Source organism: Meleagris gallopavo, chromosome 3 (assembly GCF_905368555.1).
Source record: "Meleagris gallopavo chromosome 3, MGAL_WU_HG_1.1, whole genome shotgun sequence".
In the NCBI taxonomy this organism is placed as follows: Eukaryota; Metazoa; Chordata; class Aves; order Galliformes; family Phasianidae; genus Meleagris; species Meleagris gallopavo.
Genome location: NC_139406.1, coordinates 3,166,972 through 3,189,709, shown reverse-complemented (window position 1 = coordinate 3,189,709; position 22,738 = coordinate 3,166,972). Strand labels below are relative to the sequence as shown.

Here is a 22,738-nt window from a genome sequence, read left to right as displayed (position 1 = left end):
AATAATTATTGCATGTATGTGCACTTAATTGAACTTCAGCTCTCCGTATCTAGTTTTGTTTGAACCAGGAGAATCCAGGAGTTGTGACTGTAGGATATTATTGCTTAGGGAGGATGGACAAGAAAATGCAGAAAGCAATGGAAGAGGAGTGCAGAGGGAGGCTGACGCATACTGCCTTTAGGAAACTCTACCCAGATCTTCTGTCTCTTGAGAATTGTGGCAATACTACCACAATCAATGAAACACCTTTGTTAGCAAAGTAAACACAGGGACTAGGACTCATGGACAAAGGGAGAAATTGGAACTTCTTGTGGGGAAGAGATTTTGTAAAGCAATGTACATTAATCTTTAAACTTTAGAACAGATCAATGAACATATTCATTAAGGAGTTTTGATTGCTGAGACTGATGTGTGCTTCTAAAGGAAGGAGAATTTTGTTAACATTATGTTAATACAAGTCGATGTAGAAAATGTACATTGCAGTTGAAGAGAAAATATACTAGCCAAAACTTGCCCAGATGAGGCATTTAGGTCAGCTACCACTTTGGGAGGTTATTCCAGGACCTGAAGGAAGCTAGAAAATTTAATTCTTCAGTCTTTAAAACTGATACTAACGATTTCCTTCTGCCAATGCAACTGACGGCTGCACAACTGCAGACATGTGCTCTGCTCCTGCTGTTCTGAGTAGAACTAATGAGAAAGAGCCAAAGTTGTGAATGTTAATTGCGAAGGCATTCACTCGCTGTTGTTATCACTTCCTTCAGACCTAACTGTCCCACAGTACAAGTAAAAACGTTACTTAATATGTTACTGTTAAATGTTAGTTAAAATGCTTCTTCAAGATGAACTGAACAAATTTTTAACTTTGGTATGAGAGCAAAGATACATTTGACAAAATGAAATCTCCCAAATTCTTGATGTCCAAGGACAATGCCTTGAAGAACTTCCTGTCTTAAAATACATTTCCAGTGTAAATGTCTAATCCCATTCAGTTTACTTGATCAAAGCTATTATTTTATCCTAAACAACTAATCTTTTTTACTTTTTACTCTTCACTACATAGTGTATTTCTGAATTTTCTTTCTTCCTGTCACTCTGCTGTTGTCTTCAGAACCACTTAATGACGTTGTTACTTTATGGGAAAAATACAAATATTGCTCCTCCTTTTATCTCTATCCATTTTTATTCTTCCATGTCTTTTTCCTAATTTAGTTTTGCATGTTGCTATCCTATTTCTTTTCTTCAACTGGAGAAATCTGAACTCTGTTCACACGTTTCACTTTAGAAAGCCTTTATCTCATAGCCGGAGGCTAATGGGACTATTTTTGATGTGTACAATTAAGTTCTGGACATGCAATGTGAGAATGTAACCTTTTTTCTCAAGTAGATGAGCAATAACTTCAGTTAATTCAAATAGGAGCTGAGTTTACTGAACACTGCAGGATTTGACTGCTGAAGGTAAGCAGATAACTGATTTACAGCTCAAGTTCCTATATAGGTAGATTAATTCATGTAGTTTGTGAAGTACTTCCCATTTTTACCACAGCAGCAGAAACTTGCAGAAATTGTCTGTACACTAACCTTGGCTATCTTCTCCGGGTGCCCCTGCTTGAGAGGGAAGATACACCAGATGACCTTCAAAGGTCCCTTCCAAGACCAACCCTTCTTTGATTCTTTAATATGAAAGTAAGAGATATACTACAGCTTTTTTTCAATTTGAGTTAATCTTTTTAACACATACATTGAAGGGTCAAAGGTGTAGAGACCAAGTCTTATGTGGAGTGGCTGAAAGAACTGGGGTTATCTAGCCTAGAGAAAAAGGGGCTTAGGGGAGACCTTATTGCTCTCTGCAATTACCTCAAAGGAGGTTGCAGCAAAGTGGAGATTGGTCTCTTCTCCCAAACAACAATTGACAGCACAAGAGGGAATGGCTTGAAGTTGCATCAGGGGAGATTTGGTTGGGATATTAGAAAAAATTTCTTCTCTGAAACAGTTGAGAAGCTTTGGAGCAGACTGTCCAGGGAAGCAGTTGAGTCACCATCCCTACAGGTATTGAAAAAACACATGGATGTGGTGATATGGAACATGGCTTAGTAGTAGACTTGGTAGTGCTAGGGAAATGATTGGACTTGGTAATTCAGAGGTTTGTTTTTTTTTTCCAACCTAAATGATTCTGAGATTGTTTGAAATGCTGCATAATTATTTGGTGATATTTTGTTGTAAAAGAAATTTAATGTTTTTTATTATGCCAGACACAACGGACATTTTCATTCTTACAGTGCCATATTTCATTATTTATTAATTATTAGATAGCAGCTAATAACTTTGTTAAAAATATATATTTTATTTAACTAGGACATATTGTAATTCCTGGCACTGCATAATAACTTTTTATAATATTGCGGTCATGTGTCTACAAGACATAATTTATCTCTCAAAGATGGTTGCCATTTTTTTGCATTAAACTTTCCAAGTCTTGACTTACTTACACCATTATTGACTATATGTAGAAAATAATGAAATAGATCATACTGATTTTTAATAACAAAAGGGTATCACACAAAACATTTAACAAGTAATTATGTTTCAATACACTTATTAGTGTTGATTGCAAACAATTTTTGTGGTCTCTACTGTAAAAAAAAAAACCAAAAACTCAACAGGGTAATTGTCTGTCTTAGATGTAAACTTTATTAGTGTCACTTTTTGAGATGATCTCAGTATGTGTAACTTTCATAGGCTTTGATGAGAGTTGTCCAAAACGTTGACCTGTATAAGATCTACACATAGACATGCAGAAATTTATGGCTAACAAGGCCAAAAGCAAAATTTCCATTTGCTTCCATGAGATGAGAATTTACTTCACACAGTGAACGCTTAACGGAACTTTGATTGAAGTCAGTACTTGGTGAATTCTTTGGAGATGAGATTAAGAGGATAAGTGGAGCCAGGACAACCATGTAGGGAAGAGGAGGACCTGACAGTTGCTTCAGGAAGGCAGCAGAGGTGGGAAAATATGTCCTGGTGTGCCCAGAACAGGGTCAGCACAGCACCATACTATCAAAGGGCCTCCCGGGCTTCTCCACCTAGAACTCCAGCTCTGCAGAGACTCAGCTTCAGTGCTAGGATGGCCACCAGTTTGGAGAAGAAGTGCTAGGGTTGTAGGTGGAACCCACCATGGAGGTGCCAGATGAGGCCTCCTCCAACATGAAGGCTGGTTGCAGGGCTCTACTGGCTGCTGGAGGGCGGTGGGGCCTTCATCCCCTACCAAAGGCCAATGAAGCATCGCTCATCATTGCATGCAAACTAGGAGAAGGTTCTGGATGAACACAGGGTGCCCTCATCCGGACTGCTGGATGATGTCATGACCCCAGGTCACGTCAGAGCCCCCAGCAGCGCACTGCACGAGGTCAGGTTACAAGGGCTCAGGTGAGTCCCGGGGCCACGGCACGCCCCTCAGACTGAGACCCCTCCCCCAGCCCCGCCCATTTCTTCTGGGGAGCCAATGGGAGCCTCGACTAGAGTCTCTTCTGATTGGCTGGCTGTATGGCATGCAAATAAGTTCTGACGTCACTTCCTGGGGTAAATCGGGCGCCATTTTCTCTTTCTGGCTGTGGATGAGGAGTGGGCGCAGGCTGGGTTGTGGGTGCTGGGCGCTGCATTTAGAGGCTGAGTTGCATGCGGCCCCAGCGATGCTGGTGTCACCGCTGCCGCCGCCTTCGCGGTGCACGGAGTGAGCGCGGCAGCCAGTAGGAGGAGGGAGCGGTGGTGCCGGTGGTGGTCGTGCCGGTGGTGCCGGTCGCGGAGGAGGAGGAGCCGCGAGGCTCCGGGCACGGCGCGGCTGCGGCGACTGTAGTGCGGCCCCGCGAACCGCAGCGTGGGGCCCCGGCCCGGCGGGAGCGGCGGCGAGGCGGCGGCGAGGCGGGCTCCCCCTGCAGGCCGGACGTGTAAGTGCAGCGGAGCTGAGGCGGCGGCGCGCGTGCGGCACCGTGAGGTGCGGGGCGGCCGAGCGGACGCAGCGGTGCCCGGCTGCGAGGGGCCGCCGGGGGGGCGGTGCGGAACGAAGCGGCCTCGTTCTCTCGTCCGCTCGCACTGCTGGATCTCCGTTCCTTCCTCGTCGAAGGATGGATGTAACGGGGTGAAGGTCTTGCGATCGTACAACGGTTTGAGGATTTGGGGAGCTCTGTCTCGGTGCGGCTGCTGGAACTGAGGGAAGGCTCCAGCGGCGGTTTGTTAAACTGAAGAACGGTGATGTCAAGCCGGTGCTCGTGTCACAAGCATCTCCCTGTCCCCTGCTTGCAGTGGGTATGACCGGAGGAGGGGCTTCCGGGTTTGTCTGCCGTCTGCAGCTAGAAATCACTGCTTTCCACTGCGGTTCTAACGGCGTGTGTTTGGCGTTTTCTTCACTGTTTAGGACCTCGTTTTGTTCTAATTTTTGTCTACGCCCAGATGATCGTATATGTAAGGAGCTGACTTGTTCTGCTGCAACATCTCTGGGCGACAGCTCTTTAATTTCTAACAGGCAACATGGGTATCTGAGATAGTTTTATTGCCACGGAGCTGTAATGTCCGTGTTAATAGTATGCGTGCAAAATGAGAAGCAGAGCACTATAGGCATTTGACTCCTGCTGCAACAGCTCAGTTTTGTACTAGAAAAGCTACATACAGCTCTCCATCAGCTGTGATATGCAGTGTTGTGTAGGAGAAAACAGGTTGATTTCTTTGAATGTCTTCTCTAATTAAAGATACTCTCAACTCCTTAAAGTTTTAAATAACTATAATAAAATATTTATAAAGGCTAACTCTTGGGATCTCCAGTGTATATTCTGAAAATCTTAATACTCTTTTTAATAAATCTTCTGTTTGATTTTTGAACAAGAAAAGCGAATTTCTAGCGGTATTCAGACAAATTGTAGTAAATATCCAGTATTCTTATTTATGACTTTATATTATCTGTAAGAAGAACCGTAACAATAGCAGGTGACTTCATGGAAGCTTTATTAAAGCAAAGCAAAACCACAGCAGTCCTTTCTCCATACAGTTAAAACCGTCTCAAATTTTGAGGAAACAGTCATAGAATGGCTTGGATTGGAGTGCACCTTGAAGATTGTCTAGTTGGAAACCCCCTGCTATGGGCAAAGTTGCCACCTGCTAGATCAGACTGTCCTGGATTTCATCCAGCCTGAGCTTGTATGCCTCCAAATATGAGACATCTGCAACCTGTTCCAGTGGTTCACGAACACCTGAACAAAAAATTGCTTCCTAACATTGAACCTAATTTTCTTCTCTTTTAGTTTAAAACTGTTCCCATCTCACTATCACACTATGTAAGAAGTCAGTCCCCCTTCCTGCTTGTAAGCTTTCTTGAAGTACTGCAAGGCTACAGTAAAGGAGTCTTCCCCAAGCTAAATAAGCCCAACTCCCTCAACCTTTCCTCATAGGAGAGGTGCTCCAGCCCTCTGATTATCTTAGTGGCCCTCCTCTGGACCTGCTTTAACAGCTCCACATCCCTCCTGTTCTGTGGGCCTCAAGCTTGGACACATACAGTCAGTGAAGCCTCCTAAGGATAGAGTAGAAGGGACAGTCACCTTCCTGCTGGTAATCCCTCTTTTGATGCAGCTTAGGATACTATTGGCCTTCTAGGCTGTAAGAGTATGCTGCTGGCTCATGTCAAACTCTTGTCCATCAGGACACCTGAGTCCTTCTTTGCAGGGTTTCTCTCAATGAATTCTTTGTCTCTACTTGTATCTTGGATTGCCATGAAGAACTTGTATTCCAGGAGGCATGGATAAAGGTCCAGGGATGTGAGATGTTAGAGCAGGTAAATGGGTACGACTTCTTTGAGGGCTTGTATATCTCTTAGAATGGTACTTGGCTGAAACAAAATTGGTGGAAGTAAAACCATGACCAGGCTGCCCTCAAATTCTTCTAGGCAGTTTCCTAGTGTGCTTGTCTTCCTAGCTGCTGTCTATGCCATTTTTATGTTTGTTCTTCAGACTTTGAGAATTAGTTGTTATTGCTTACTGACATTTAATTTTTAGGAAGTTATTTTTATTGTTTTCTTAATGAAATTGACTTATCAACTTTAAATGAGTTTATTCAAATGAAAATTAATAATTCTGTATTACTATTTGTCAACTCTGAGAATCACTGAAATACAAGTTGACAAATAAACCTTTTAAAATACTTGCAACCCAAATACCCTTAAACAGTCTTCATTTACAAAACAACAACAAACCTTCACAATTTTCTCCTAGAGTTGCTCATTAAGCAGTTTATTAGATGAGGAAGTGCAAATAATAAAGTTGATTGAATTTCCAATGCAGATATTATAAAGAGAAAAAAATTCTGTAGGTGTGTCAAAGTTCTGCTGTTGTAAGCAATCCTACTGAGTGCCAGCATTCTAACAACAGGTCTGTGTATCACTTTCTGTGCAGATTCTGATGTCTGAAAAGGGCCATACTGCAGCCTTTTCCTCTCTGGATTTTCTATTAGGGTTTCTATCTGTCCTCATTAATTTTCTAGTAACTTCTTATTGTTTCAGATTTTGATGGAGATGCATGCATGTGGAAGATGTACTCGTATGTTGTTGCTCCAGCTCTATTCCAACTCCGTATTTGATTGGATTGCAGTTGTCTTGTTTCCACATGAATACAAGCTAAAATGGTACTGAATGATACAAGGGGAAAAACTCGCTGTGTTAATTGGCACAGGTTTCCCAGAGACTGTTAAATCTGTCCATGCAGGTTTTGAAGACGTGAATAGGCAAGGCGCTGGATACCCTGGCTGTGATTTGTCCAGAGGTCTTTGCCACTGGGTATGAGAATTGTTCTAAGAAATAGGTGTAAAAGGAAGGCAAGTGGGAGCTTCTGTTTTTGTGGTGACTTATCACTTCAAAGAGTTGAAATGTGGACATTTCCACTTCTTTTTAATGTGAGTTAGTCAAACATAATTACCTGGTGAATGACCAGCGTTTGTCTTTGACAGGTAAGACACTGTTCACACAGTTACCTTGTTGTTAGTATTAAGATACTTGGTACTACTGGAAGGAGAAGAGCTGCAGTAGTAATCTCTGTTGGAAAGCTGGATGTAGTTGTATCTTATGCGTGAGTACAGGTAATACAGGACTGAAGGGAACCATGAGTGTTGTGTAATACTTCCAGTTGTGTGTATCATGGAGTTGTAGCTGTTTGAACACTGGATGTCGGAATATATTGGTGGATAAAATGCCTGATCAATGTCTGAATGCCTTGTTTAGAACTGTTCATATAAAATAAGTTGAGATCGGGACATCAGCTGCTGCAAGGATTCTTTTACCATGCTGTTAACTTCTTGGGAGTTTCCCTTATGAAATGTGCTCTGTGTAAACTTGGTGTGTTACCAAGCTTTTAGAAACCTCAGTTGAAAGTTATTAGAAATAAGCTTACTTTCAGCAACATGATTGATCAAGAGTAGCTCAGATTTAATTTTACTGCTTTCGTGTTGAATTTTGTCGATTAAGAATGGCATGCATACCAACAGAAGGTTGACTGCGTTATGCATAGAAACTGTGCATGCTAAAGTTTGAAGAATGCTCAGAACACAAAAGAAATGAGTATAAAAAGAGTACGGATAATAAACTATATAATAATCTGAGTATTAAACTGAAGGTTTGAAGGAATGAGCTCAGAAAGTTGAAATTTCATGACCGTTATGGTAGAGTGTTGCTATGTTTCATGGATACAGAACATACTAGGTGAATAACTTAAAATCTTACTGCTAAGCAGTCTGTGTAAAGACCAGCTGAATAACCTTGTATGTAGTACAGAGGCATCTGTCTTACTGGATTGAACATCAACTACTTGAAAACTGGAAAATAAGTCATCTATACCCAAAATTCTTTGTTGTTGTTATTTTGTCTTTCTTCTAGATTAATGACTTCTATTTCAAAAAGTTTGCTGGTCTTTAAAAGAAAAAAAACAGAAAACAAAAAGCTGAGGTAGGTGGGTGTAATGCACTGTGTATTACCTTTCTGAACTAAGGCTTGTGTCAGAAAATGTCTGCTTCATCTTCTACAGTAGTAAGTTAAAGGACTGAGATGAAGGAGCTGTTTCCAGTGAAACTTACAGTATTGAACCACATCTCTCTCTGACTGAGCTGAGCTGGTGTTGTCCTGTCAGCTCTGTTGGTGGTGGATGTTGGGGTTGGTGCATGTAACCTGCCTTCATGGAGAAACTGATAATAAAGCATTAACTGGAGACTGCAAATCTAAGTTGGCTTTGGTTTAAGAAGAGGACTTTAAGTCTTTATTTTACTTCTTGGATTTTGATAGTAGAATGCCTGACTAGATAATGTGGTTTATTTCATTCTTTATAGGTTCTGACCCACACCACTGGTGGTATCAGAATGTCTTCCAGACTCCTTGTCAATAAAAAAGATTAGAAAACAAGACTAGCATCTGTCCAATGGGGCTCACTCTCCATTTTTCTCTACTCACCTTTCCTTTGCGGGGAGAAGAAGAGGAGAATAGCATGTGAGTTCTTTGACTTTTAATGTACGTTCTGTTCTATACATTCTGTTTGAAGTCTTGCAGGTAATTGTTGACTGAAAATGGAGTTGGAAATGCACCAAAAATTATTTTTCCAGCAATCTCAAAACCTATTCTCAAATTCCTCTATCAAAATGGAAAGCTGCATATCATGCTGTTCACAGGACTGTATTTAGCCAGGGTATCAAAATGCATTCACATAACTGAAGTTATACTCTGCACTGTGCCCTGTGGCACCATTAATATCATGCTGAAGTTTAGTTATTGCTGAGTAATGGATGTGTGCCCAGGGCTGGGCTGGGCCACAAAGAACTGCTGTCATGATTGTGCAGGGCAGGAGGTGGCTGCATTGCTGACTGTGCTGGGCTGTGTGTGGCCCACAGGTTGGACATGCCAGTTCTAGACTGACGGACTCATTGTGCAACAACCCTTAGATGGGTGACCACCAGCTGATATTCTACCTTTTATGTGATCTGATTTTAACGAGATGTTCAATCTGTAAGTTCATTTCCAGCTAGCTTTTAGGAGGGAGTGGAATAGGGTGTAAACTCAAATTCTAGTCTAGTTCAAGGCGATAAAGAAACTTGGACTTCAGAAGAGGACACCAAAAAATATATATATTTCAAAGACTTGTCCCTTTTCAGCAAATTTAGCAATCAGCGTCATACAGCTGTGGTTGTTAATCACTCTAGAAGCCTACTTTATGCTAGAGTCAGTTTATGGCAGCAAATGTCCATCCATGGGGGGGAAAAAAGAGAAACCTGACTTTAACTAGCAATTGTATTTAAAGCCTCTCTTTATAATTAGGTTTGTTGTCACATCTTGGCACTGTAATGTTCAAGGTGAAAGGTGTTGATAATCCCCTTTCCTAAAAGAGTAAAATTCTTATATTCACTTTCACCTGCAAAACCACCAAGTACACTATAGCTGCCATATAGACATGAAGAGATAGAAGAAGCCAGGGGGCTCCACCCAACTTTGTTCTTTAAGAGGAAGTGATCTTCTGACTGATCATACGAGTAATTGGTTTAAGGCTTATGCCTTTATTTATCGAGTGTATTTTTGACAATTTATTTTTTAATACTGTTAAATGTGAGTGCCTGTATTCAATTATGACATCATTTTTTAACTTCCTTTTCAGGAAAAGTGCAAAATGTTTCAAATTCCTGTTCAAAATCTTGATAATATCAGGAAGGCTCGCAAAAGGGTGAAAGGCATTCTTGTGGAACTTGGGCTTGACAGCTGCAGGGAATTGTTGAAGGTAAAGTATTTCAAGTAATGTAAAGCAGGCTTGAAGAAAACCTTTAAAAATACTTTGTTTATTGTATATGTGATGTTCTTCTGGCCTAGGCCTTTATGATGAGGTAAAGAGGAGAAAATTGCTTCTTTAGTTGAAGGATCACTTAAGTCTGAGTGCCTATATGCTAGAAGTGGAACTTAGATTTTTAGTACATGATGTTGAAAGAAGTTTCATTTCCCAACAAAGTATGTTACAGGTGGTGTTGTGTGTTCTCTGCTTGTAATAATTTCACCAATAAGAAATGGTACAACTTGAGGAAAAATGCTCCTTTAGTCAGCTGTTTGTATATTATGTGGTAATGCATTATACATAATATACATATGTATAATATACAATATGTATGTATGATGTGTATGTTGTATATTTGTATATGAAACGCTGTTTGTATATTACGTAGTAATTTTGTTCTTTTAAAGTTACAAACAGAGGAAGACTTGATACATGGGAGCTTAATTGCTTTGAATAGGTTCAAGAGGAAACCTCTGAAGGATATACAAATAAATGTAATTTCTAAAAATCAGCATGCAGTTATATCCAAATCTTTTGCAGGCTTTTAAAACTTATCTCCAGGAAAAAATACCAAACTTGACTTACTGAGTTGTGGTTCAGTTCTGTATTTTTAAAAGAATATGCAAGTATGCTGAGGCAAAGTGAGTGTAGTACTATTGTTAGCACTTATTGGAGAAAGTACTGTACAATAAGCCGGGGACACTCAAACATCATTTGGCAGATTGGTAGTCCTAGCACTGGGAAAAAGTATAAACATAGCAACTTGGTTACTGAACACAAGCTTCTCTGGCTCTGGCACGTTCATGACTTGACAGTGACTGTAGCCAAGAGCTGGGATTAATTCTGTGTGATGGTACTGAAATGACTCTTTCTAGGGGTGCTGTTGTCTCTTGGGGTGTTCTTGGAGCGTGTGTAAGTAAATGATTTGAAGAAGCTCTTAAGGCCTACGTGCGTATGTAAATCTGGAACATTCTCGGTTATTGCAGTTGAGCGGTGCTACATGTAAATAAATGTAAGAGCTCAAAGTATGTTTGTCTAGTATTTTTATTTTTCACTTTTTATTGTGCTGTATTTTGTAAATAAAGCTTCAAAAACTCATCTGTCTTGATGCTTTGAAGATGTTTTGATGATGCTAGTTGGAAATTTTTCTTGCTATAAATTTGGTTGTAGTATTAAGTTTTTTTTATTATCTTTGGGATTTGATAGTAAACAAGAAATAGAGTTCCCAGTTGTGGTTTTTCTTTTTCTTTTCTTTTTAATAAAATTTTAAAAGGTATTGACACTAAACAGTTGTGTTTAGTTTACATTCTGGAAAACACTGAAATATGGGCCCAAAAATATCAAATAATTCTCCTTCAACCAAGTTTATAACTTAAAATCTATTTTTCCAGACAATCTATGGCTATTTGATTTGTGTGACTTTTCTTTCTTACAGAAAGGGTATTTGTATTAATAGAGAAGTAGCTTAAGGTGTTTTTTTCTCCTTTGAATATTAAGGTGGATTTCTTGAATTTGTGCTTTTGAGAAGACAGAATGATTGAGGAAATGGCATGAAGTGACTTGATACAGACTTCTTGTCTGGTCTTAAAATTTGGTCTTGAACGCTCTGAGTAAGACACGATAGTGGATGATAGCTTGAGGAAAATGAAGGAATGTTCATGTACAACATAGTAATTCTTGGTAGATTGATCAGAGAGAAGGATTATTTGTCAGCTAAAAGTTCTTAATTGTTCTTCACTAGGAAGCAAACATTTACCTTCTGTGTTAAACTACGTCTGAATGTCAAAGTAACTTACACTGTAATCTCAGAGGATTTCCTTTGGGTAAATCTTTCTGGCTTCAGCATACTGTGTGACCTCCTATATAAGCTTTCATTTAAACTCTGGGCACTTAGATCTGTTCTGGAAAACTGATTTTTTTGATAGAGGGGAGAAAACAATTCTCAGTTTTAAAATGTTTTTCTCTTCAACTTGTTTTTTTCTTTTACTTGAGATAATTGGTTAATCACACTTCCCAGATTAGTATTACTCCCTTGTTTATCTTTTTCCCTGCCCAGTTTTCCCCCTCTTGAAATAAACCTGGAAAGAGTGTAATGTGTTGCTTCTGGGATGTCAAGCCTATTACAGTGATAAGAATTTCTCTTTGCAAAACAGACATTTCAGCAAAAAGGCCTAGGCCTACTTGCACATGCATTTAGGTTGTATGAGTCTGGCATTCAATCCTAGGAGACCTTCTTAACGGAGAACACTCAAACCAAAAGTGAAACATATTTAAGCTTTCCTGTCAACTCTAAGAAATGCATTCCAGTGTGTTCAACTGAACAATTGTTTGTGAAGTTGCCTCTTTGTTTTCTGTAGCAAGCACTTACAAGAAAAACATCATGTCCTATAAGGCTGTGGAATTACAAAGAGCAGTTACCCAGAGTAAGAGAAAAGTTATGTGCTTCTCGGAGTGTTTGGTGTAAGGGCGAGTAGATGGACTTATGCACTAGGAATATCCTCATTAGGGTGGTAGGGCTTTGTTCATTGCTGCCTTGAGAACTTCAGAATTTTCCCTAAGGAGATGTGCAGGCTGAAAAAGCTAGAAAGCTTATTGTAAATTTGAATGCGCTTTCCTAAACTTAGTTTTGTTTACATACTACCATTAGCTTGCTTGCTTGTCTGTTGCATAGGTAATGGTGCTCATGTGAGTGCAGTGCAGGCAGGAGCCTAGCACAGACAGCCTGCATCAAGTAGCCTTGTTCACCTGCTTCTGAGTCTCTTTTCTTCTCTTCTTGTTGGCCATGTATTCTGTTTTGCTTGTAAATGCTACTTTTTTTTTTTTTTAACTTCAGACTATGAAGATGTATAAATTCAGCATCTCTTGAAGGTGAGCTAACCTTAAATAGCCTTTATTACCTACTCCTGTTGTTCCAGTGGGTTTTGGTGTACATTTGAAAACATAATACTCTTTCTAAGCATCTTAGTGTTAAATGGAAGGGAAGGGAAGGTGAGAAATATGTCAATTTTCTGTAGGTTAAGCCTGGTCTTGTGGTCTGCGTTCTAAGACACTAGTTGACCTGTACTGTTGAAGCTGACCTAGGGTCTTTGGAAAGACATAGCAAGCAGCAATTTTCTTCTTTTTTCCTTGCCATGAAAATGGAGGGGAACTCTTAACTGCACTCAGGTTGTTCTGATAGAATTGATTAGAAGAATGCTGTAAGGAAAGCTTACTCTGATGTGGTTGTTGCAGACACAGTAGTAATGCTGTAATGCTGCTTTTACAACTCGAGAAAATACTGCTACTCTTTTGAAATAAGTCTCTCAAATGTCTTTGTCTTTGCAAGTTAAAAGTGTAATAATAGCATGAATTAACACAGAAATACCTGCTGCAAAGTAAGCAATTATGGTAAGTAAATACTGAAATACTGCAGATTTAGGAGGAGGAAGGTAGAAGCAGAAAAGATCTCTGTTCCCTGTGAACTTGGGTATAAGCGAGGGAAATAAAGTATAAACAATTTCCTTGTTTTCGGTAACAGTAAGGTGTTCAGAATGCCTCTGTGTTGCAGGAGGCAGTTATGAGCTAGTAATCGAGGTAAAATAAAGCAAACGGGAGTCAAAAGTAATTTCTTTGAATTGAATTTTGACACCTCTATATTAATGATGCATGAACTTCCATTCATCTTGTTTTCTTGTTCCTTGCTTTTGAATTGAGACCAAATTGTACCTACCAAAGCAGGTTATTTCTTCTGTGCTTTATTTTGATTTTAGAATCTTAAAAGTTTTGACCCAGGTGAAAAATACTTCTGCAACACTTCGTGGAGTGATGTCTCTCCTTGGGAGTCTGTGGGCAAAAGGAAGGTATGTGCATTTGAAATTGAGTAGATGTGCATGTTGAATTGCTGCATATTACTGATTTCAGAAGTCCTGCTAAAACTAAAATATATTAGCTCTAGTATTTATTCTCTGAATAGTGTTTGGGGAATAATCTTCCATTGCCTCTGTTTTTTTTTTCTGTAGTGCTGCAGGTTATAAGGACAATTCTATATGCTGTTTAGAGTGTTTAAGTCCTGAACATCAGTATTTCATGTGTCACCCATGTTCTACAACTGTAGCCTCACATTGTATGAAACTGTGACATGCTTTTTTATATAATATATTCTTTTTTAAACTGGATAATGAAAATGTGTCTTTTCAGATAAATATAGGTTAAGCTGAAATTTTCATTAGCTGCTTGAGACAGTGTTGTTTTACTTTATGTATTGCTGGACTTTTGTGTGGATTGAGAATCTGCATTAAAGACAGGGCTGAGATGGTCAAAACAAAGTATCTTAGAAACTTGCTGGAATACAAAATTATAGAAATCAGTAAGTAAAGCACAGGAGGATACCTAGAAAAATAAAGGTAGTCCTTTCTGAATCTTGCTGAAGTCTCAAGATTCCTGGCTGTTTGTATGAGGAAGGTCCTCAGCAACTTTTAAATAGCAGTAGGTATCCTCTTTTCATCCTGGTAAATAGTGATTTAGAATAGCATGGTGGTGGCTTGACTGAAGTTCATCTGCATTAACCATTTTTAAAACTGGAATGGAGGTCGCACAGTACAGAGTTGCAATTATTAACTAAGTCCTCAACATACAAGCAGACCCAATGCCATTCACACTTAGCCAGGCTCATTTGGTAGAAGGTGCACTTAGGACCTTTGTCTAGATTGTCTTGGATCCACAGGTTTAAGATTTGATGTTGATCCCATTTGTCAAGCTGTGTCTTCTGTTTACAAAACTTGTATCTGTCTTTACTTCAGACAACTTTGTTTCTTTGGTCTGTATTATTCACTTATCTTCATGCTGCCTAGATATGAGAAAAAAGAAGCTGATCCTTTAAGATGTTTTATTCCAAAGTTGCTGCAATAAGGAAAAAAAAAAGTTGAGCTACATCAAAAAATTCAGGAGTCTGGAGAAGATATCTAAATAAATTAGTCTGTGGTTTCTACCGGTATGGTTATTCGTACAGAGATTATAGTAATTCTGGAAGAACTTGGGTTTTAGGAGGCTGTTGTGTCACTGGGTTGTGGGGAATGTTGAGACTCTAAAACGAAGTGTTATATTTTATTCTGGAGTATGTTCTTTGGAATGGAATCAATCATGTTTTCCTAAATGCTTTTAGTAAGGTTTTTTTATTCCGTCTGTACTGTTTAGAGTTGTGTTGGTCGAACTTTTAGGTGTGCCAGTTTTCTTAAGTGGTCTAGAATTTTTATTCTCAAAAACTTCCTTACATCTGAGATGTTATTCTTTAAGAAGAAGGCTTTAGTAGCACTTCCAAACATTGAAGGCAGCTGAGACTTGCGTGTGTGGAGAATGTGCTGGCCCAATGATCTCCTTAGGTGTCTGTGTGGAAGAACTTTGTTTTCACAGACACTTAAACAAAACAAACCAAAAAAACCAACCAAACAAAAAGATTCCACCAAACTTTCACAAACTTTCCTGTCCTGCTGCAGCAGTTTTTTTATTTTGAGCTAAGTAATGGGACTTTAGGTTTCTTCCTTCTTCAGCAGAACATGAAATGTGAAGCTTATTTTTCTTCAGGTCAAGTCTTGTAATTTTGACCTCCCTTTTTTTTTTAAAAAAAAAAAAAAAAAAAAAAGCTTGAAAAAGGCTTGAAACATAATTTTACCCCAGACCTTGCTTGCAGGTACTGGGGCAGGTTCTTGGTGATATACTGCAATGCTTGTTTGTATAAGAAAGTAAAAACGTCTTTACTACAGAATAGCAAATGCAGCACTTGGACCACTTACTTGCGAAGTAGTATTCTCACTGGCCCTAACTGTAAATGTGTGTACTTCCATATTATCCATATTTGACAGCAAGGAAACTTTGTTTACAGAAAGTAATTCTATTTACAGGGAAATAAGTTGAGAGGGAGAAATGCAAATCAAAAGTGGTGGTAATGGGGTGCATTGGTCCAATTTTTTAAAGGCATATAAGCTTTTCTAAACCTTTAACAGCTAGTTAAAATATGGAGTAAATCAGTTTGTCACCTGATGTCTTCTGAAGTAGATGGGAGCTTTTAATAGTGCTCCATGCTTCATTAGTTTTCTAGTGTTGGTGGCTTTTTTCCTACCCACTGTACTCCCAAATACAAGTTTGAAGCTTATTCTGACTTGATGCAGTGCTGTTTACCAGCAGCTGAGAACAGACACCTGAAGAATGTAAGAGCAGAAAATTACTTGGTGATATTTTTCCAGCGTATGCTTCAGCAGCCTTAGGCAGGCAGTGTCTTTATCTTTTGAGTTTGGAAGTTAGATAAAGCATAGATAAATCTGTGCTTTATCGACTGCATAGATTCTTAGTGTTGCTACCTTCATGGCTGTATAAAATGGCAAAACAAGTAACTGCAAAGATTCTCGATTCTTAAAGTGTGTTGGGCATGTACATGGGTGATAGAGCTAGACCTGGATACTTTAATGGTGGAACAGTTTATTGTTGCTTTTAGATGTAATTTTGTAAGTGCAAGTGTTCAGTGAGGTGAAATGACATTTTCGTAAACAAACATGTTCCATGAGATCTTTAAGTGCAGACTTGTCACTTCGGTGTTGCTGTGGCTGGCTGTGTAATTACTAGAAGTCAGGGATAACTTCCTATGAAGTGTGGATAACTAGAAATGGCTGACAGGTATGTACTTCTAGGAAGAGCAATTGATATTCATGAACGTATGAAAACTAGTGCTGCTGAGGGAGTATACCAGTGTTAAGTGGAAGACAGATTTATTGGTGCAGTAATTCTGGGAAGGGTCTGTAATAAGCATGCTAGATGAAATTTCTTACAGGCGTTAGTGTAATAGGATGTCCAGTATGTTGAGGTCATGAGGTGATTGCTATTTTATGATGAAAGAGGTTCTTGTTGCTTTCTCTTTCTGTTAGTGATCCGACTCTCAAATAATATACTTAAAAGTTTAGTGTTTTATGGCTTTGCTGGAGGAAGTACTTTTCAGCCAGTGGTAGGATGTTGAAATACATACAAAAACAAAATTAAAAAGTTCCTTACTTCTCACTTCTCCTTTCTCTTCAAACAAATATGAGATGACCATGTTGACTAAACAAAGCTTTAATAGTTTCGCATTAGAGGACTGCTATTCCTACCTGTTTTGACTTTATCTCCTGTGTATAATGGAGTACAAATTCTTCTTATCCTGTTCTGTGATTCCCATCTTTAAATGGCTTCATAATTAGGTTTTTGTGAATTGGAATACAAATTAACCTGCATAAGGCTTTTTGGTAAAATACAGGGGAACAAAATAGTCACAAGTGTTTCTCCCTTTATGTCATCTTGAAGTCCGCTACTCAGCAATAAACAGGTCTCTGTGGAATAGTGAGGATACATGCTATCATGCTGTACATCCAGTGAAGTTATTTGATGATAGAGCACACTTCTTTTCAAACAGAAAACAAAGTTTCAGGAACCAGAAGTTTCTAAGTGGATTTTCTTGTTTCTTGCAGAGATACAGAACAAAGCCGTACTGCTGTAGTTTATGCAAGTTCTCATCAAAATTACTTACTTCATTGAGGAATCATTTGCACCGTTACCATGAAGATGAAATGGATCAAGAGCTTGTAGTACCTTGCCCAAAATGTGTGTTTGCTTCTGAGCCAAAAGTAGTGGGAAAACATATCCGAATGTTTCATTCGTCTAATAAGAGAATACAGAACTATACAGTTAGCATCTTGGATGGCATGAAACAATTCAGGAGTGACATCATTAACTTTACATGTCTAAAATGTAACTTTACAGACACGTTATATTATAACATGAAGAAACACGTGCTGATGAACCATTTTCAAAACTTAATAAGTACATATTTTGGCCAGAGACCTGATGAAAGTAAAGAAAATTCTATTGAGAACTACTGTAAAAAATGTAATGCTTCTGCAAACAGCCAAGATTCTTTAATGTATCATGTCTTGACAGCTGAAACACACAGAGACCTAGAGAACAAACTTCGGTCTGTAATTTCAGAGCATATTAAGAAACCAGGACTTGTGAAACAAATGCAGATTGCTCCAAAGCTTCCCCAAAGCGTACCTGTAGCTGCTCCATCTTTAGGTCCTCCTGTGGCCCCAGCAGGTTCCATCTCAGCTCCAGCTTGTATCCAACTTGCATTCCCACAGAATAATCAAAACCAGACTGTGGTGCAGCCGAAAGTTCAGAATACAGTCACATCACTGACTGTTCCAAGTGCCTCTTGTAGTGTTCCACATACAACTTCTGTTCCAGTTGTTGCCCCATCACATGTTACTCTTGTATCCAGTCACCTTCCTGTAGGTCAGAATAATGTTAATATTCAGCCATCTCCTTCTCAACCTCTCATTGTTTCTCACAGGCTTCCTCTTAATCAGCCTGTCACAGCTGGGGCTGTTCCTCTGAATCATTCTGTTGGGACCCTAAATACAACTGTGGCCCCTGCAGTTCTTCCTGTTAATCAACCAGTCAGGCCTGGACTCTTTCCTGTTAATCAGTCTGTTGGTACTGTAAATAGTCCAGTTGCAGCTGCAGCATTACCTGGTACTCAGCCTGTCAGCCCTGCCAGTCAACCAGTTGCACCAGGAGTTCTCTCAGTTAACCATTCGGCTGAGAGTGTCAACAGACCCGTTGGTCCCACAGTCCTTCCTGTGGCTCAGACAGTTGCTTCAGGAGTTCTACAGCTTAATCAGTCTGCTGTGTCTGCAGTTGTTCCTGTCAGACCGCCTGTTAGACCTGGCTTTCTTCAGCTTAATCAACCTGTTGCCCCAGCAGTTATCCCAGTAAACCAGTCAGTCAGATCTACAGTTTCCCAAAACACAACTTTTTTGGCTACAGGTTCTATACTTAGGCAGTTGATTCCAACTGGGAAGCAGTTTAATGGAATACCTACCTACACACTTGCTCCAGTTTCAGTTACTTTGCCTGTACCTCCTGGTGGTGGAGTAACTGTGGGAACTCCACCGCAAGTGCCTATCCAGCTAATGCAGTCTGGGACAGTAACTCAGTTATCTCAGTCACCAGCTAGTGCACCCTCTCCTCCAGTGGTTTTAACAACTCCGAGTATATCATTACAAGCTTCCCCACCTGATTCTGAAACAAGTCAGACCCTTGGAAAGGCGAAGCAGTGGAAGATTTGCCCTGTTTGCAATGAGCTTTTTCCATCAAATGTCTATGAGGTGCATATGGAAGTGGCCCACAAACACGGTGAAGTAAAAGTAGAGGAAGCCCAGGAGCCCGACAAACTTGCAGCTTGTGCACCCTTTCTAAGGTGGATGACAGAAAAGACGGTCCGATGTTTCTCTTGTAAATGCTTTCTCTGTGAGGAAGAGCTCATGAAACATCTCCTGATGCATGGCTTAGCTTGCTTGTTTTGCACAGTGACTTTCCACGACTTAAAAAGCCTTGCGGAACACAATAGATCTACGCACAGTGGCAAAAAGCAGTTACATGCAGATTACAGCAACAGAGGATTTCAGCTAGGTAATGAGGCTCAGGGTGACCTGGTATTTCCCCACTTTGATTTCAGTACAGTGTTACCAGAAGAAGACATTGGTGAAAGAGAAGTACACTTGGCAGTGCTTGCTGGAGTAAATTCAAGGACGCTTGTCCCCATTTACATCAAAGTGAAACCTCAGGCAGCAGAACTGAACAATGGATGCAACAAAGTGTTCACCTGCCCGTTTTGTTTCAGTTTGTTTATTAGTCAGGAAACCTATGAAATGCATTTGAAAGAGAGGCATCATGTTATGCCAACTGTACATACAATTTTAAAGTCTCCAGCTTTCAAGTGCATCCACTGTTGTGGCGTGTACACTGGAAATATGACTCTAACAGCTATTGCTGTGCATTTGCTCCGTTGTAGAAGTGCTCCCAAAAACAGCAACTCAAGTGTGAAGATGCAGCTTGAGCGTACTGAGAAGAAAGAACTACTGTTTGTGAATGGAGAAAAGCATGATTCTGTAATTAAGAGAAAGCAGTCTGATACCTGCTTTGTTACAGAAGACCAAAAGAATAAGGAACAGCAGCCACTAAGCTTAAGTACTGGACTAGCTCTGTATTCAGAAGATGAGTTGTATTCAGGGCTAGTGCCTTTCAAACGACAGAAGATTAGTATTAGGACTGAGATAAAGAAAATTTCGAGTGAGGATCTTCGTGTTCTAGCAGTAGATCCCAGACAATATGATCACAGTTCGTATGAAACTCAAAAACAGTTTTTGACAGACTATTTTCATGTGAGGCCATATCCTTCAAAAAAAGAGATGCAGTTATTGTCCACACTGCTGTATGCTTGGAAAATTGATGTTGCATCATTCTTTGGAAAAAGGAGAAATATATGCTTAAAGGCAATAAATAGTCACAAACCATCTGTGCTGCTGGGTTTCAGTATGTCAGAACTAAAAAATATTAAGCACAAATTAAATATAAAAGATGAACCATTAAATATGTAAAAAAAAAAAAAAAAAAAAAGCTTTTTAGAACATCTAAAAGCAATCAATAATTGCATACTTATGAACGTTGCAATTTGTTATGATTAAATTTAACTTGCAGAACTGGCCTGTTGGAGGACTGTGGTAATATAAAAACTTTCAGTTGTGACTGTTATTGTGAAAGGTACACAGTTGTGTATTTGAAGCAGCTAAAACTTTGTGATTTACACTTCTGGAATTTGTTTTAGCTTTTTACTTTTTCTAGAATAGTAATTTTTTGTTGGTTTTGTTCCCCTTTCCCCCTCCTCCAGGCTCCCAATAGACTTTTTATACCATTATGTAAAATGTTTGTGCTGTTAAATACAAATTTTATTTTATTTTTCTGCAATGTCATCATGTTTTCTAAACAATAAAATGTATAATGTTGTTTAAAATACTGAGGTAAACTAGACGTATTTCATCTATTTGGTTGTGTTTTTCAGTCTTCATAATTTAAAAAAAAATTTTTTTTGTTTTTCTCTATACTGTAGTCTTTACATCCATTGCCCCTTCAAATTCTGAATGCACTGCTAACAATGAAGTACCTGATAAGTGTTTTTTTTTTGTGGTTTTTTTTTGTGTTTTTTTTTTTCCTTCCATCAGTCGTATTACCTGGGCCAGTTAATTCTGGTGACTTGTCATATGTAGCTGCTACTAATGTGGTGGGGAATTGAAGGGCTGAGAAGGGTCCTACTGAGGCGCAACTAAATTGTTACGGTTGTGTTTATCAACTGTGAACTAGATCTTGTTAACTACAAGCATTTACTCTCTTTGCTGGTGTTGAAACCTGTTTAACTATCTCTCGTTCAAAGCTTGGTAACAGCATTTGGTTTCTTTTTCAAAAAGCGGAACTGATTTGGAGTGTATCACATTGCTCTGATAACGTGGAATATGCAACTTCCATAAGCATAGCTGATCCATAGAAACTCTATTCAAGTGTCACTGGAGAGTTTGGTGAAAAACGTGATTTTTTAACTTTTATTTTAAATTGGTCTTATATTTGGTAATGGAGCAGTGCTTCCTTCTCAGCAAATCAAATGTGTCTTTAAGTCCTTGGGGTTAAAAACAATACAGACAGATTGGATGAGCTGGTGGCATCCAGATCCTAAACTGTTCATTACTTGAACAGTGATCATTTCTATTACAGACAGCGTAAGTGTGGTATAAAATAAAAATAGATGATCTTGCTCAGTATGAACTAGCATCTCTGCTGCAGAAAAGTTGGTGAGAACAAACTGTACAGCGAGTTACTGGTGACCATATTGAGGCCTTTAGTTCTGTTCCTTCTCTCTGCGTATGCCTGGTTTCACTTGGCTCCTAAAACTGTTTCTAAAATAATAGCTAGTTTTGTAACAATCTATTTTATTTATTGTTGTTCTTTCCCCTCCTGTTTCACTGAACAAAAAAGGGGAGGCTGCCTGTCGGTACATTGTGCTGGTAAGAAGGTAATATCTCCAAGCTATTTTCTAAGATTAGTCAGCATCTGATTGTGCTATGCAATAGTTCTGAAAGCAGATACAAAATTATTTTTGTGATTTTTCTAAAAGCACCTGACATTTTAATAGAATTGGTGACTGTCCACTTGAGGTTCTGTGAGGTAGGTAAAGTTCTGTTTTGGATACAATCTTGATATTTACATGTTGACACCTTCAGCAAACTTTAATGTAATGTGCAGTTACCTAAATGTAGAGGGTCTGCCATTTGGAAAAACTTAGTAATTTGCTACTGAATAGACTTAGTTGAACAGACTGAGTCACTATTTATGGGGTTGCCTGTACCTCCTATCCTGATCTGTAGGACAGTAAGTAGCAGTGCAATTGTGTAGCTTCATAATAGCTCATGGAAAAGTCAGTGTGCAATTGAGATTTGGGCACAGCACAGTTCGTAAACCAGTTTGAAGGACTCTTAGTGAGAAAGAGGGAAGCACTAAAAGTCCTGAAATCTTAGGCAGTCATTTTCAGTCTTCAAATCTTGGTATTTTGAGCTGCATCATCTTTGAGGTAGTTCTGCTGCTGTCAGTGGCCCTCCAGCAAGAAGGAATTGTCAGTGTGCACCTGGGGAAGGTTTGTGATAAATAGCTCAAGATTGCTCTTCCGAAAGATGAACGTTGGTTGGAGTTGAGAGCTGGGAAGTTGTATCAGAGTTCACCGATGCTTGGTGCCCCAAGGAAGCAGTCCAGTCTTACCAGAGTTAACCTACTTGGCATCCATTGGTGATATTAAGGATTTTATATAAGGAGTTGGGTTTCAAGTCTTCAAAAAAACAACTTTCTAACTTTCTCATAGGTGTGTGTGCAAATAATTGTAATACTCCCTCACTTTGTTTTTTAATATTCAGGGAACTTGATACAACATTCTTTTAGTTGTTAAAAGACACAAAAGTACAGTGGACCTGCATCATCTAGAATGTTTTAGGTAGGCCTTAAAATAAAATAGCACAGTGTAG

The 22,738-nt window shown here is 39.2% G+C and overlaps 1 protein-coding gene across 3 annotated transcripts; it reads left to right on the top strand.

Annotated features, from left to right (window-relative positions):
* The first annotated feature begins 3,556 nt into the window (after positions 1-3,556).
* Positions 3,557-20,690, top strand: ADNP2 (ADNP homeobox 2). Of its 3 annotated transcripts, XM_085220056.1 has the most exons (6): positions 3,557-3,947; positions 7,910-7,978; positions 8,356-8,512; positions 9,669-9,788; positions 13,586-13,675; positions 17,306-20,690. In XM_085220056.1, exons 4-6 carry the CDS (start codon positions 9,681-9,683, stop codon positions 20,273-20,275), a joined length of 3,168 nt encoding a protein of 1,055 aa, XP_085076182.1. In that variant the 5' UTR covers positions 3,557-3,947; positions 7,910-7,978; positions 8,356-8,512; positions 9,669-9,680; the 3' UTR covers positions 20,276-20,690. The 3 variants fall into 3 exon arrangements, with proteins under 3 accessions (XP_085076182.1, XP_085076181.1, XP_031408575.1); XM_085220055.1 differs by lacking the exon at positions 7,910-7,978; XM_031552715.2 differs by lacking the exons at positions 3,557-3,947; positions 7,910-7,978; positions 8,356-8,512 and adding an exon at positions 12,670-12,704.
* The last annotated feature ends 2,048 nt before the right edge of the window (positions 20,691-22,738 follow it).